At 41.5% G+C, this 17,054-nt stretch overlaps 2 protein-coding genes across 2 annotated transcripts; both read right to left on the minus strand.

The window, feature by feature from the left end:
* Positions 1-3,647: 3,647 nt before the first annotated feature.
* On the minus strand, positions 3,648-5,447 carry LOC144472661 (uncharacterized). Its single transcript, XM_078185953.1, has one exon. It carries the CDS (start codon positions 5,174-5,176, stop codon positions 3,713-3,715), a length of 1,464 nt encoding a protein of 487 aa, XP_078042079.1. The 5' UTR covers positions 5,177-5,447; the 3' UTR covers positions 3,648-3,712.
* Positions 5,448-12,055: 6,608 nt separating this feature from the next.
* LOC144472489 (uncharacterized) lies at positions 12,056-16,845 on the minus strand. The gene is made up of 7 exons (XM_078185625.1): positions 16,244-16,845; positions 16,033-16,158; positions 15,747-15,955; positions 13,077-15,661; positions 12,856-12,989; positions 12,472-12,684; positions 12,056-12,387 (listed from the first exon to the last, which is right to left on the minus strand). The coding sequence occupies exons 1-7, from the start codon at positions 16,745-16,747 to the stop codon at positions 12,142-12,144; spliced, it is 4,017 nt and encodes a 1,338-aa protein (XP_078041751.1). The 5' UTR covers positions 16,748-16,845; the 3' UTR covers positions 12,056-12,141.
* Positions 16,846-17,054: the final 209 nt, after the last annotated feature.

Raw genomic sequence — 17,054 nt, forward strand, 5'->3', positions numbered from 1 at the left:
TTCGTACGTAAAACGAATGTTTTATTCACCGATCGAATGAATTTTATAGCGCGAAATGTATTTACCGTGGCTAGATACGCGACGCGATAGATGGTACGAGTAATCTGGAAACGCTTGTTAATTTAAAGAATTTATAATAAATAAAAACGTGCTAGAAAGACTAGTTTTTATTGATAGCGAATATGTACCGTATCATTTTGTCCCTTCAGTTCTCGCGATCTCAATTCTGAAAAACTATACTATGTGAAAGACTATGCTATACTATTCGAAAGATGGCGTCGACAGTAATATAATTGTCCTGATTTTAAAAGCGTAGACACGAAAATAAGTGCTATTTTAGGCGACTTCTTTACGTCATTTTTCGGAAGGGAAATAATATTGCTAAACGTTAAATCGTTAAATCCTTAGAGAGATTAATTAATTAGTTAAAGCCTTGTTTAGCAAATTTAGCAATTTTTCGGAATTGTTTGCGGAAACTTGAAGGACCGAGAACGACGTTCATCGGTTTAAACTATAAAAACTTAAAAGCTAGCTCTTCGCATTGCGATATAAATTAAAATAAAAATTGCAGTATAAACGAAGCTTGCAATTCAGAATGACTATTCAGTACAGTCTTTTTGCAATTGGTCGAGCTACGTGACTCTCGAATAGCGCGGTTGCCAGGGACATTTTGACCGGACGTGTATAAATCGTCTAATTTATGGCAATTAAATGAAATAAATCGCTATAAAATGATAGGAAAATTGATAGGAAAATTGATAGAAAAATTGATAGAAAAATTGATGCAAATATCTCGAAAAATTCACGAACAAATCCGAAAATGATCAAAAAACGTCGTAAATTATATAGTCGCTAAAATGGTCCGTAGTGCGTGGAATATTGTGCGACTCTCGTCGAACTAAAATAGCTGAGATCGGTTTCAACGATTAACCCTTTGCACTCGAGCCATTAAAATTGTTGCAACACCTTCCCTTCCAACAAATTATCACGTTGAGCGCCGCGTCACCCAAATACGGGTGACACTAATTTTCAGACCAATCTCGAAAATTCATTTCTATTGTAACACATTCGAACAAATTAAATTCGACTAGAATGTTTCGAATGCGAAATAGTTCTAATACCATCCCTTACGATAAATATTAACTTTCTAGCTTCGCTTTAATTAATTGAATCGTTTTAACCGTGCGAGTATTTTAGTGGTCGATTGTCGGCAGTCAGGTTATGTCAGGTTATGTCAACGTGTTAAATCAAAAATTCCTAACCGTGTTAAGTACGAAGAAAATGGTACGGCAAAGTGAAAAATATCGTTAAAAGTGACTTAAACGTCTACGTGCTTACGGCGGCTACAACGATCGGTGCCGTTATCTGTATGTATACAGATACAAATCGATCCCCTTAACTATATCTTTGATATTTAGCTGTATGATGGACACCGAGCGGCTCGGGCCAATAAGTTAAATCTACACCGTATACATATATATATATATAACGTAACACGTTACGCGTCACCTACCCCCTCCCCCTATTCTTACGAAACAGATTGTCGCATCGGTCGAGCGAAACGCGTAATATACATATTTATATGTACACACGCGCGCGCAGTCGCATTCTTCTCCAAGCCCGCCTCTTCTCCACGCTTATTTACATATTTACATCGCATGCGACGCTGCATTAACCTTGCCTGTTCCCGGCTACTTCCGCGGGAATTTCGGTCTCCGGTCGACCCGTGTCCTTTTCATTTCTATGCGATCGCGTAGATGATTATTGTCTCTTGAAAAATTTCACGGAAAATCCAAGCAAAATTCTGTTATGACGTATCGCCTTACACCTTGTTAACCCTTAACACTCGAGCGGCGCCAATGAAAATTCATATGCGATTTCCAAAATAATTTCGATTTTTGTCAAAGACCGTTCCATTTGAAAGATCGTTGAAAAAGCGTAACAATTTTATGATTTAAGATTTTTTCAAGACTCGATTTCGTACTCGTAGATCGTTAGTTAGTTGTATAAAATGGAAATTATAGATTTAGGATTAAGATGGCCTGGGGTGCAAAGGGTTAACCGAGCGATCCCTCAAGAACAATTTTTTCTTCACAGCTGATTATACAACAGCGTCTTTTTTTTTGCGAGCGAATTTATAAAGAGAACAAAAGTTTCGCGCGCGCGCCATCGATTTTTGTTGTTGTATTATTTATACCGCCTGTTCCAAGTAGGGGGCCGGGATCGAGCGGTGTTTCGTAATAGGTGGTTACGCCGCGCGAACGACAACTATTTCGATACTATTTTCAAGGTAAATATTGGCCCTCGAATGTGCCACCCCCCCCCCCCCCCCGTCCCCCGAATCATTCAGAATTAATTCCCGTTTTACAAATTATTTCCAACGGGCGATCTCATTTCGTGCTTCGATCAACGTGTATTATACTGACGCTTAAACCTACCGAGCACGAACTATAGAGCTCGTATTATAATTTCTGCTTCGGTCGTGGTATTCGTTCGATAATTTTGAAATAAATTTTTTTCAACAATCTAATTTTCGGTAAGAATCGGTAATTTTGACCGACCCGGTAGGTTTACCGAGTCAGCCCTTTGCACTCGACGCAATTTCAGCTCCGCCTTTAAACTTATTTCGGACGAGCTATAGTATCTGTAATTTCTATGAATCGTCGGTGCGATTTATGCGTACGAAATTTAGTGCGCAGAACAATTGCGCTTTCGAACAGTTCTTTAAACATGAATAGATTCGACGACGTGAGAATATTTTCAGAACATCGTACAACGATCTTGGTGGTAGAGTGCAAAGGGTTAATGTCGCGGGCAAATACGCGTACGACGATGGCACGCGAATGATTCGCTGTCGGAGTTTTTTTTCAAACGCAGAGTAAACGGTGTAACGCGATCGAGCGAGGCCGAGAATCTTGAAAAGAGACTTGCCAGGGAAACATTTAACCCTTTGCCGTACTTTAAAATTTATAACAATAAAATTTATAACAACCAGTTAGGTATGAACGTCCGTTCCTTTAAATAGGAATCAAATTTCGTTCTGTCTGGTTATGTCACCGATATTTAACCCTTTCCACTCGAGTGGCGCCAATGAAAATTGTTACATAATTAACAAAACAATATTGACGTTATTAAAGGCTCTTTTATTAAAAGCGTAACACTTTTACGAGTCGCAAGACTAAATTTCACATGCATAAATTATACTAAGTGCTATACTAAAGCAAAACAGCAATTCTGCATCTAATCTTGAAATGGTTCCGAGGTGCAAACGGTTAACCCTTTCGTCGCTAAAAATGATCATGCCACGTTTAAAAATCATTTTTATCGTGTTCAGAAAATTGTTAAGAGCTGTTAACTGTTGCACAAACAAAACTGTTGCAGTCACAGAATGCCATGATATATATAAAATGCTCCGAGCGATATAAAATGGCGACAGTACGAGCCTGAACATATACCTTGAATTTCCACTTAAAATGGCTCCGAGTGCAAAGGGTTAAACTTTGTCTAAACTTTTTCTGCTGAGAAATGATTGCGATCGAAGAAATTCTAGAATTATGGCGATGGTAAAGAAAATGTTACGGCAAGGGGTTAAAATATAATCGAAATAAAATATATGATTATAGAAGCGAGACACCGGACGTTTTTAGAGGTCAAGACCGAACCTCCAATAGATGCCCGGCCTCCGCGGTAAAGGTCGCGCGGGGAATTCGTGTCAGGGCATTTCAGCGTTCAACGAGCCGCTGGAAACTATCTGAATGATGTCAGCCTTACCCGTAGATCCTTGACCGTCGACGACGGAGACGGTATTGTTGTTGTTATTATTGCCGCTGGCGCTGGTGCCGCCGTTACTGCCGCCGCTGCCGTTGCTGCCGATCGTCTCCGGATGCTGCGTGGTCAGGTGCTTCCTGAGGGCTGCCTGCCTGGTGAACTTGGCGTCGCACCTGGTGCAGGGAATCTCGATGCCGTTCACGGCGGCCGGATGATCGCCGTTCGCCAGCCTCGGCTTGTGCCAGCGCCGGTGGGACGCCAGGTTCGCCGGGCACGAGAACCTCTTGTCGCACTCCGGGCATCTGTACTCGACGTGCGCTATCCTCGAGCACCTGTGCTGGGCCAATTGGAACGCGTCCTCGTGCAGCTGCCTGCAGAGCTTGCACTGATACGGGCCCAGCCGGTTCTCGATCTTCGCCAGCTCCGCCCGCGCCTCCTCGGTGACTTCGACGATGTTGAACGCCGGATCGATGTCGCCGGTGACCACCGCCTCGTCCGGCCCAAGGATCACCGTCCCGGACACCGGGCTGCTGGTGTCCTCGTCGAACTTCAACCGTCTCGCGTGCTTCTTCTTCGGTCCCTGGGCCAGCTTCTCCGGATGACCGCCGCTCCTCGAACCGGCGGTGCTCGCCGTCGAATTGCTGCCCACCGACGCCGGGCTGCTGTCCTCTTCTCGGATCTTCCTACGCGGACACTGCGGCGGCGACGGCGTGCTCGGCGGCGTCATCGGCGCGTGCTGCATGCCGTGCAGGTGATGCGGCGGCGTCAGTAGCTGCTGATAGTGCTGCACGGATTGCTGCAGCTGGCTCGGGCTGGCCAGCACGTTCAGCTTCTGGCCGTGCGCGTAGTACGATTTCGCGGCTACCTCGCTGATGGTAGCTCCGATGCCGGCGAACGGCACCAGCCGGGCCGCCTCTTCCAGCGAGCACAGCTTCTCCGCCGGCTCCTGCAGCTGCGTCGCCGGCTCCTTCTTCGCAAGCAGCTCGTAGCTCGAGTGGCTGTTCACCGACGAGCATCGCGGAACACCGTCGAAGTCGTCGACCACCAACGACGAGCCGGTGTCGTCGCTGCCCGATGATCGGTATCTGGTGTCCAGCTCGATCCGCGACTCGTCCGCGATCTTCCGATCCTTCCCGGACTCCGTGCCGATCGTGTCCTCGGGCGTGCGTGCCGCGGGCGGCGACGGTTTCAGCGACAGGTCCAACGGGCACGGGGTCGACGACCTGGACATGTCCCACGTCTGGAGAACGTGGTGCTCGGAGAGCCTCGAGTACGTCGACAGGTTCTCCATGGGGATGTGCCAGGTGGCGGGAGAGCCGTACGGATGCTGATGGACCTCGTCGCCGTAGTAGCCCATGTAATTCAGTCCCGGGGCGAGGAACGCCCGTGGCAACGAGCTGTGCAACATAGCGATCTCTCTGCGCGCTATTCCTTACAGCAATTATTCTCGAACGGATCGCGCGCCTCTCAACGGTTCTCCATTGTTTTTTTTCGAGCGACGCGCGCCCAAGATCACAGCCTTCCCAGGTTAGTCCGAGCGACCGCACGGCCAATGGATCCCGTCGAATCGATGGCTCTCCTCCATTCACTCACAGCGGGGGCCCCCCCAGGGGTGTCGGCTCGACGGATACCTTTCTCCTCGCCGGGGACGGTGTCGAGCGTGGAACACACTACCTTCTCCCTCGACGGCCGGACGCCGTTTGACAGAAGGTCGCCAGCACCGTGTCGGGTATATTTGAAAGCTCCACCCGGGGAACGCGTTATTATCCCGGCGCCGATTGGTCGGCCGACCTCCAGCCCCCAACTCCCACCATCGCGTGTCCTCTGCCACCACTACCCGCGCGGATATTCTGGCGCGTGCCCGTGTAAAACGGTTCGCCCGCCCCGTGCGGCTCGGAGAACCGAGGGCCACGTACGCTCGGAACGAACGGAACGGAGGAGCTGTGTACCTAGCCCCGATGTTCGAACGTCTTTTTCCACTTCTTTCTACCGCACACGATCTACTTCCTATGCCTATTGCATTCTACGCGCGCTATGCTGAGAAACTTTCTCTACTTTGTTGGTTATGTTCTTTGTCTGTGTACACGGTGCAACAATTAGAGGCAGCAACTGGAACAAAAGCGTGCAGCGTCGTAGACTATTCGTGATTAATTAGTCGGACCTTGAGCTAACGGGTTTAGAAAGGGAAGAGCGTTTTAGTAGATTCTGTAAATATTAATGCGCGCGCGAGAAGTGTGTAGATATAAATGGATACGAGGTTATATGTATTTTCTGTAATGCGGATAAATGTATAATATGTGTATTATTGTTTAAAATTGAATCTAACGATAGTAGTTATTTTTGAGCTATGGAATAACTTTATTAATAATAGTTGTATGGCTTTAAGGGGGCTGTAAAGTGACTGTAATAATATATATATTCTTTAATATGTATAATATGTATATTATTCTTTAAAATTGAATCAAACGATCGCTGTTATTTTTTAAATACAGGAAAACGTTATTAACAATGGTTATACAGCTTTGAAAAGTCTTTAATATGGCAGTAATGATTTTTCGCAGATGAAGGAATTTTGCAGATTTTAGGGTTATGTCTATTTTTTTAAATAGCGCGCTATACACTACTGTTTCTGCCGAAGTAACGTGTATTTAGACGATTCCAGCAAGCTATAGTACAAAGTCGTTCAACAAAAGTTTCGATAAAAACTTTTCAAACTTCATTCTCCTTTTGCGAATTTCACAAAACATTTCGAAAGCGAATTTCACGTCGTCCGCCGTTCGAGGATCGATCTTCTCCCTATATTTATTATTTTCAACAATTTCTCCATTTTATATAACAAAATTCATTCTATGTGAAATCGAGTCTCGTGACTTATATAACAATTACACTTTCAACAATAACCTGACATAACCTTTGCCGATATCTATAAAATCTTCGAACTTGTTATAATAATTGTTAATGGCGCCGCAGAGTCGCCGCTCGAGTGGAAACGGTTAAATTGCAGGTTCGCCGAAGAAACGTTCCCACGCCTGTCGCATTTTGTCAGACGTTTTAGACAATCGTCGGTTTTTCCTCCGACGTGACTGCTCCGCGAAAAAAAAAACAATATATCGGTTCCTGGATCCCGCGCGCTGTTTTAAATATTCGTTTCGTGCTCGATCAATCAGCCCCCCCCCCCCCTTCCCCGCCGGTCTGGCCCCGTGAACGCGGCGTAAAACTTTTATCCAAATCAATATTTCACGATAGAAAATCGGCCGTCGCGCACTGTTCTTTCTAATATCGCCGATGCCCGGCAGCGATTTTTCTGTTTGCCATTCACAACCGGCCACGTCGGTGGATATCTTTCCTTTGTTACTTTTATTTGCTTCGTTTAGTCGGGTTTTATCTGTCGTTTATGCAATATTAGCAGGAGGTTATGTTACGAATTAATTGGAATTAATTGTTAAGCGTGGAATAAATGCGACGAGTCAAATTAAATAACAAAGGGTTCTCTTTTTGATGTTTTTACTATGAATATATATTATTGCAATAGTTTTCCGTAATTTTGGAATTTTTAAAAGATTTTCCGTAATTTTCGAATTTTTAAAAGATTTTCCGTAATTTTGGAATTTTCATAAGACATGTACATATCATATACATATCTAACGTATAAATAAATCTATAAAACTCTGAAGGCCGATCAAAGAATCGAACAAACATGAAATATAAAATCTATATTTTAATACAATTATTGCACAACCGAAAGACAAATTAATTTTGGAAAAATCTCCGATATTGTATTAACATTGTTCCCTAAATAAAAGTTGCACTATTAAACGCGTTTTTAAATAATCAACAATGACAGACAGCGTGATTAATCTAAGCTTAGAGAGCGATCTGAGAAACGAGAGCAAAATTCAATTAATTCTTAAACCAAGGGACGATCACAAATTGCAACAATGCGACGTGATTAATCTAACTTATCTAAGAAATAATAGCAAATTTATTCAATTAATTCTTAAACCATTGAACGATCACAAATTACAACAATGCAACGTGATTGATCTAACCTATCTAAGAAATAATAGCAAATTTGTTCAATTAATTCATAAAGCGACGACCGCAAATTGCAACAACAATTGTAATCGATTGCGTGAGGGACGATTGCAAATTGATGTTCTCGCAGCGTCTACGCAAACTTGAAGATTAGAAAGCAAATCGCTGGCACCGCGAGTTTCCGATTCCGCACATCCAGTACATCGTAATCCCTTGATCTCCTTACTTAATGAATTGCGGAGTATGTTCGGTTAATCGTCGTAAATAATTTCGCGGCGCTGATGGACTCGGGGCCCGCGCGGCGCGTCGAGCCAAAACCCGTCGGCGACGTCAGGAGACGAGAACGGTGTGAACGCGTTGGCGAAAGGAGGCTGCGGCCGATTTCCGCGCGGTTAATCTCTTACCCCTTGGGAACTCTTTGGCACGGGACTCGTCCTCGCCGGGGCCGGTAATTGGACGAGAGGTCGTTCAGAGTCCTCGTCAAGGCGCGGCCGACGTTGCTCCGTTAACGTTACAAGAACGACAATCAGCAATCAGGGAAATCGCGTCGAGAAAGTTGATCGGCGACGCTCGCCTCGATCCTCGCCGATACGCGGGACTCTTTCGACTGGTTTTCACATGAAATTGTTTAACACGGGGTGATTTTATCCAGCGAAGGATAACTTAAGTTATGTACAGTAGCGGTCAAAAATTTAAGAGAAGGAGAAAAGAAAGGAATTATTAATATTTTATAAATAACATAAGCTATCATGTTCTATCTTTAATTATAATCGTCTGATCATTTATTTAAACAGTTACAAAAACATTTACGTTCGGTTTTGAACTTATTGGTTAGAATATATAACAAAAAAGTAAATCTATGTTACATTTCCATTGAGAAAACGTTTAAGACTACAAAATAATAGGAGAAAATAAACGGAAAAAAATGGTTTTTAATACTAATATTTAGTATTTCGTACAAAATCCATTATTTTTTATAACCTCAACACATCTTTTCGGCATTGAATCTATTAATTTTTCACATTTCTCTACTGTAATATTACAGTAAATATTACAGAAATATTGTTAATATTGTTGACTCAATAATGTTTACATTTAACACACGAACCTTCGAGAATTAGAAGGTCAAGCATTTGTCTTCGTTATCCCAAAATAAGAAACTGATTGGAAAGATAGTACTTACATTACACGTGTATGTGTGATTCTCAGTGTATATTTAACTGATTTACAATTAAAAATTTATATTTAATCAATTACAAATTACTATTAAATCGGCATAAGAGTAATAAACGATTAAATCTTTCCGACAATAAGCATAACAATTTTTCATAAATTCTCTTTCTTGTAACATTTAAACAAGCATTTCTCGAAGAGCAATAGAACGCATCCTTCATCGTCTTTCATTTAATATCGATTCAATAATTTTTTTAATTCTTCAATTTACTTGCTTTTACGAAAAGGAACTAATAAATTGTCTTTTACTCTTCTTCGTACCATCATCCTTTCATAGCACCTGTTCACCCCTTCTTCGTCCCTTTCTAATCGCTCCTGTATCGTTCACCGCCCTCGTTAACCAAACGAAACGGCTTCGATTTTTCTAAAAAGAAAATCTCATCTCGCCGGAAAACCAAGAAAAAGTACATCCAGTAGAGATTTCACGCCCGTAGCACCAATGATTACACGGACGGCGGACGCGCGTCGATTCAAAATTTCATGCCGGACGTAATCAGTCTATCGGCGAAAGGAACGAAAACAAACGTCGAATGATCCATTATTACGTCCAAACATCGCGCGGACTAATACCGCTTGCGGTGGACGTAAAATATAGGTATTAACGGCGGGATAAGTCGGTCGATACGGATTTGCCATGATTATTTGATGCCCCCTCCCAACCCCATCCCCCCCCACCACCCACCCGCGAAACATTTTACCACGCGTTGCACTCTCTGCTTCCGGCTACGTTGCGCCATGAAACACCTGAAAACACCGGGCGCGTTACACACGTGCGCTACGATCCTCGAATTACAAAACCGTAGAACCTCGGTTCACCATAACATTTGGCTGGATAGCCCGTGTGCCCGGTCCGCCGGGTGGGTTCTTGTTGATGGCGCTACGGCGATGGAACGGTGGAGCTATAACCTGACATAACCTGACCCGGTGATCGCAGGTACGGTTGGCGGATAGTGCGCGAAATACTGTGAAGAAGCGCGTCGATTAACGTTACGATAAACCATCGTTACAATAACCATCGTTACAATAACCATCGTTAAATATCCATCGCCACGAATATCAAGTAAACGGCAGAGGAGTTCCTTTTTATGGCGCGTCTATTTTTCTCTTTTCGTTACTTTGCCTTTTTCTTTTCGTTTCCTTTTTTTTAGGTAAGACCGTTCCATCTAAATTCACGCGAAAGAGAGGAGTGAGTGAGAGAGAGAGAGAGAGAGAGGCGACTTCTCCAAGAGACCAGGCAAGAGCTTTTTGCCTCGCGCGGATGTCGACGAGTACTCCCGCATCCGCTGGTATGGAGGGTAGAGCGGAGTGGGTGGCTCTCTACATATTTGATGCGATTTTAATGTCTCTGCCCGGCATATCCGCGCGTCCCGTGCACCAATAGCGCCAGGAACACTAGCCCGGCCGCACGAAGCAGGAGTGACTGCCGTGATGCTCTAATCGGCTTACGCAACAAGCCACCCTTATCCCGGAGTTCCCATCACAGCGGACCGTTGCGCCCTCGCCTCCAATCCACCGCCTCCGGATCCACTGCCTCCAACGGCGGCTGTTACTTTGCGGTTAGACGCTAACTTTCCTCTACCTGCATCTTCTCTTTTTCCATTTTTTTGCGCGCCCTTCCGGCACGCTGTCGCCTAAAACTCTCCTCCGCTCGGTTTGTTCTCGTCGTGCAAGTAAGAGGCCGATTAATTTCAAAAAAACATTAACGGTTACGCACAAAGCGAGGAAGCATCGTTATATTTTTTATTCAAGATCGATGGATCTGGAATTGCTGTGCTATATTTATTATGTTATTTAAGCTATGTTCGCTTTCCAATTTATTATAATTGTGTCGTAAATTTGTTCTGTACTTTAAACTATGACAAACTAAAATGTAATTGCATATCTGCATACGCGTCGTGTACGCGTGTCTTTTGTGTATGCGCGCGTATCGTGCATAAACAGTTACAGTCTAATTATAATACAAATTTGTATGTAAACTATGCGCTAATTTGTTTCCAATCAATTTTGTAAACTGTTCAGGTGAGACAGGAAATATTGTACATGTTATAATTTTGATAGATTCAATGCTATAAATATCATAGAATATAACACAACGCCGATGGAATTAAACGTAACAATTTTCTCGGTAGTAATATCCTTTTATATTAAATTCCTATGAATCTACAATGATTGAAGTCTGAAAAATTCTTCAATAAATTGTATAATTCTTTATTATCAAATTACGTATTAAAAATTGTGCTATTTTCAACCGAATCGCGATTTTACATATTATATCTCCTAATTATAACGTCCCCTTTAACCCTTTTCAAATGAAATTGCGATTACATTCACTTATAATATATTATACAAACTATACAAATCATTGTAAAGAAATATAATTTTTCAATCGTAGCCTGTTCGCAATAAAAAAAGAATAAAACCAAGCGTCACGAACGATTGTCACAACATTCAAATTAATTTGCCGAGCATCGAAACAAATGGGGCCGAACGTTATAGGATACGCGAAACAATTTGTGGATATTTAACATTTAAATTCATCAAGTACACCAAGTATCCTATTTTTAGTATAATCGGGTAACGGATGATAGAGAGGTGTACGGCGCAGCGTACGCGTCCGCGTGGTACTGCACGACAGAATCGCCCTAGGCAAGGACGCGCATTATTGGGTAGAATTACATTAAACAAACATCCAATATATCTGGCCTCTCCCTTGCGTCGAATGCCTTTTTTTTCGGCAAAATTCACGTATAGACACGCGCTACCGGTCGCCTCGAACAAAATTCGAATATAAATTTCGATTTGTATCGATAAATATTATATCTGGTTTCGTAACATTTTATTTTTATAAATATTTCTTTACAGCATACTTACATACGTATGTATATGTCTATCAAAGACAATTATACGCTAACAAGTTATTTAACATTTACACGCTAACAAGTTATTTAACATTTACAAGTCATAGGTGTATGTACATTAAAATCTAATTATTAAAAATATATATTTATATAATGTGTATTCTGTGGACGGGTGTGTGTATATATGTGTTTGTGTGTATGGTTCGCGTGCGCGCGAGCGTACTCGCGTGTATAGAAATATTACGCGTCAAGATTTTCGTTTTACTTTACTGTATCGTTGGCGTTCTCTTCTCACAATGGTTTCTCTTTTCTCGATGCTTTCCCTTTGCACAATGGTTTCCGTAGTTGTGTCTTCCGCCACATCAATGTGCGCGAAAACAAAATTTTTTCCATTTTTCGGCAGTATCGGCCCATCCTTTTGTCTCGCCAAAGCAGCTATACGTGCCAGTGACTCTTCTCCCCTCGCGAGAATCGAACGCTTGCGCATGACATTCTAAAAATATAAAAAATCATAAATCATTGCTATCGTAAGAATTATTTGATCGTCGGTAAACGCGATTTCGTCGTGGAAGCTTACGTGGATCACGTGAGAATTTCCTTTTAAATTTGAACTATTCAACATGTCCGCTATAGTGTGAGGTATCCGTGTTTCGGCTGCGGGCGCTGACGAATCCAGTAATGTATTTTCCGTTCGACTCTCGTCGATACGCCTTTTCTTCAAGATCTTCATGCCAAATTTAAATATTTCACTGTTGTTCAAATCATTCTCGATTTCGACGTCCACGTTAATCTGAAAATGTAAGATAGAATGGATAGTTTTAAGGATCCGCTTAAAACCATTTAAATGTAATAATGTTTGGAATGTTTTTCTTAGTCATTGAAAAAACCATGCGACGGATTTTTATTAGAAAAATTATAATAAGAAACAAATTCCAAACGTTCGACCGACAGAACATTTTACCATCCTTTCTGCTAAAAACTTCTCTCTTTCGTGTCTTATTTTGCGCCATTTCGCTTCGTCTTCTTCGTCTGACAAATCAACGCAACCGTCCTTGTCTTCACACGGTTGCAACTCATCGTTAGTATCTTGTTTGTCTAGAAAAATTAATTTTTTAAAAATTAGTTTCGTTTTCAAAAGAAGACATTTGTTTTAGTAACGAAATTTTTTCTTAAGCAACATACTTATATTTTTCCACTTGAACTTTCGTTCCCGACCGCTTTCGCTGAACAAATCGCCCTCCTCGAACAATAATTCCTTGAGTATCCGCACTTCTTTCTGATCCTCGTCCAACATCTGTTTCATATGAAGTTTGCCCAACTGATTTTTCACTTGTGTCTCGTCAATTTCCTCGTCGTCCCCTTCTTCCAACTCCAACTTATCCATATCCTTTTCATCTTCGTCCGCGGACACGTCGCAGTCGCTTTCGCTGAGCTCGGCTTCGTTCTCCAAAAACCCGGCGGCATATTGTTTTATATTTTTCTTCGGCACGACAACCACCTCGTTCTCATCCGAATCGTAATCTATAAATTTGTCCTCGTCGCATTCGCTTTGGATGTCGTCGTCGCTGGACAACGAATCCTCGTTTTCTTCCTCGTCGTCGGATAACTCTAACCTCTTCACTCTCCTCTTCGCTCGATTCGTAATTTCTTGCATCGTCGAACCTTTGTTCTCGTCGTCCGAGTTCGACAAAACACCCGACTTCTCTCTGGAATCGTTGTTTTCCATTTGTTGTTGGTGGATAGCATCCTTCTTCGTGGATGCGGAGTTCTTATCCGTTACCGATTCTTGCGAATTTTTTAATAAATTTTCACCGTCCGGCAGGTTGGACGCCGTTGGATCTGGCAACTTTGAACAGTCGAGGCTGTTGTTCATACCCGTGCCGCAGGTCATGAATTTTCCAGAACACAGTTCCATCAATTCGTCTTCCATTATATCGTCGTTCATATCATTTTGATCGGTAAAGAGTAGCTTTTTAGGATTCGAGTTGCACTGTTGCGAAAATTCGCCGATTAAAGGACTAGCCATGAAATCGGAATTAGACTCTTCTACTAACGATTCTTGTCCGATCTGTGCCATCTGCTCCGAATCCTTTAGATACGTGCTCAACGCTGTTAATTGCGTCGCCGGAGAAACAAAATTATAATTATTAGTTTTTTTTATTAGCGGCGTATGATTCGATTTCTGTTCGAAATCGCTGTCAACGTGCGCCTGAGAAACTGGAATGTCTTTTTCGTTCTCGTTTGGGCTCTCGCGAAACATATCTGAAGGCATCGTTGACGACGACAAAGATTTTTCGTTATTCAAAATCACGTTAACTTCGTTATTCAACGTATCACAGGATCGCGAGTCGTCTTCTATAGGTTCTACAATTCGTCTAAACGGTTTACGTTTCGCATCGATACTATCACAGGTACTGCTCTCGTCGTCTTCTAAAATCAGCCTCTCCTCGTCTTTCTCGAAATTCTCATCCTCGTCTTCTTCTATAATTTCATCTTTGTCGTCCACTTCTTCGTCATCGCTAACATCCGCTTCATCGTCCACGAATTCACATTTACGTCTTTTCTTCTCTTTCTTTTCATATATATCGTCCTCTTCCAAATCCTCCTCCTCCTCCTCCTCCTCCTCCCCCTCGCTTTCATATGTCGCAATGCTTGACAATTTGCTAAGCTTGTCTTCCTCGTCGAAAGTCTCGTTCCATTCTATATCGTGTTCCTTCATCTCCTGTTCCTTTTCCTTCCACTCTTCCTCGCGCTTCTGCGCCATCTTCTCTTCTAATTCTTGCTTCAGGAGCACCAATTTCGCGCCAGGCTTTTTCAACTTGGGGTCCACTTTCTCGGCATCTTTAAGTTTATACGGCAGTATCTCTTTAACTTCGATCGATGAACCATCGGGAGATTCTATCAATTGTGTTACCGTCACTTTCGACGTGTCGCTCGCTTCCTTTTTAATTTTCGAATGCTTGTTTACAAACCTGTCTAGGAAAGCGCTTATTGCACTTTTATTTGGTTTCACGTCGTTTGTCAAATCGATCACCGTACCCGGCGCGCCTCTTAACTTAGGAGTTGTATTTTGCACGCTTAATAAAGTCTTTTTCTCTTTCACTTTTGGTGTAATATCGAGCTTCGGCGGCGATAGGCCATATTCGTTGTACTCGTCCGACTCTTCCGCAGTTAACCCTAACGACTGTTTTACCATTTTCGCATAATCGGTAACGTTAGAGCTGGAATCGTTCGAAGAATCGTCGTCAGTCTGTAAATTATACTTTCCACTGTCACAGTTTCTATGAGAACTTTGCTTTACCACATTTGTTTCTTTATCTTTAATTTCAATGATTTCATCTTGCACTATGGCATTTTCTTCTTTATGAGATTTTTCAACCTCATTTGTAATTTTAGATAAAATATGTTCATCAGCATTCTCTGTAGCAGTGACATCACAATTATCTTTCAATGTTTCTAACTCATTTGTGTCGTCTATTTCCATTGTATCGACTTCCATTAGCGAAGAACTGTTTGTTTTATTTATTTCTGTAATATTTACATTTGCTTCATGCATTACATTCGCGTCATTGTCTTCTTTGTCATTCACAGACAACTCATCGCAGGCAAACAATTTTTTTGGAACAATTTCTTTCCTACATTTCTCTAAATGTTGCATATTTTTGTTTTTTTCATCTACCGCTGAATGACTTTCTGTTGTTTCTTCTTCGGAATCGGAAGACCTGTAAAATGTTTCAGCTTCTTTCTCTTTTTCTTTCAGCACCTTGCTGTTTAATAAAAAGGAACGCAAAATTTAATAATTGTCCATTAAAATGAAATATCAAAATAAATTTACATTGCACGATTACTTACTCGACAATAGCGGACGACATTTTTAACTTAGCCGCCATTGTAGGAGCTTTCGGAAGTGCTGACAGTATTTTCTTTCTGTTCAAAAACTCTTCTAACGTTCTCTGCTTCGGTCTGTGATAAGGAAGAGAGACTTCGGTTTCTCTCATTAAACGTTGAGTTTCGCTTTGTATTTGTTTCATAGCCTCTTCTTTACTAGCTCTCAATGATACCTAAAATTGATTACATTATTTTTAAAAAATTGTGATTTATAAAAAATTTAATTATCGAAATTCTTTGGTTGATATACTTTTCTCTTTGTGAATTCATCGTGTTTCTTCTGTTTGGGTTCTTTGTCTTCCACATGGTTCAAACGTGTTTCATTTTCTTCTTCTCCTGAGTCTGAATCAATTAGAGACCTAAATCCAGTTGGTACCTGTAAAATAAACATTTTAATCATTATCTCCAACAATTAAATCCTCTGTTTACTATTTAGAATCATTAATTAATATATTCCATACCTTTTCTTCAGTGTGTGTCATTTCTGTATTGCTCTTATTTAAGCTTACTGTATCATCTTCATCAGTATCACTGTCAAGCAGTCTGTTAGACTTAGAATTTTTCACATTTGAACGCTTTTTATCTTCAAAAAGATTACCAAAGTCTGTCGCTTCTTTTGTCTTAGAATTAAAATCATCCTCATCCTCAGAGTCGCTGTCCACTATCTTTGAAATTCTTTTAACATTTCTAGCTACATGTAACTCTTCATTATCCTCTGTGGAATCTTCTTCTTTATTTGCTTCATTTATTTCCTCCGAAGTTTTATTCAAATTCGTTGAGTTTTCGTTATCAGTGCAATCATTGTTAACTATAGCAGGTGTTTCAGACATCTTCTCATTAGGTTCTTCAACCTTTGTATTAGTTTTTTCCTCTACGCATTTATCTACTTCACTAGACTCCATGTCAGTCTTTAAATCGTCGCCGCTTTCGCTCGTTTTCGCAGAAAATTCTATATTACTATCCATTTCTATTTATTTCAATCTATCGGAAACTTTAAAAGTTCTCATATATAGTTTCACGTAAAATTTGTATTACAATATTTATTTATCGACATGTATCTATTAATATTTTAAAAACCAATACGATCGCGAATCAATTAAAATTGGCAATTTCTAATAATTAACAATCATACTGTTTTAAATTTACAACACTACAAATCTTGCTGTCATGAAACTTCACAGTGTTCGCTGACAAATTTGGCGCGAAAGTATATCAACAAGTATCGCGCCATTGGTTATCGAGATAGAATAGAGACGAAATAATACGGATTAT

This window comes from Augochlora pura, chromosome 7, assembly GCF_028453695.1.
Source record: "Augochlora pura isolate Apur16 chromosome 7, APUR_v2.2.1, whole genome shotgun sequence".
Taxonomy (NCBI): Eukaryota; Metazoa; Arthropoda; class Insecta; order Hymenoptera; family Halictidae; genus Augochlora; species Augochlora pura.

Coding starts and splice junctions, on each gene's coding strand:
- LOC144472489 (XM_078185625.1), bottom strand. CDS start 16,747: ATGGATAGTAATATAGAATTTTCTGCGAAAACGAGCGAAAGCGGCGAC. Junction 15,662..15,746: donor ATGTCGTCCGCTATTGTCGA/GTAAGTAATCGT, acceptor TTTATTAAACAG/CAAGGTGCTGAAAGAAAAAG. Junction 12,388..12,471: donor GAAATTCTCACGTGATCCAC/GTAAGCTTCCAC, acceptor TTATATTTTTAG/AATGTCATGCGCAAGCGTTC.
- LOC144472661 (XM_078185953.1), bottom strand. CDS start 5,176: ATGTTGCACAGCTCGTTGCCACGGGCGTTCCTCGCCCCGGGACTGAAT.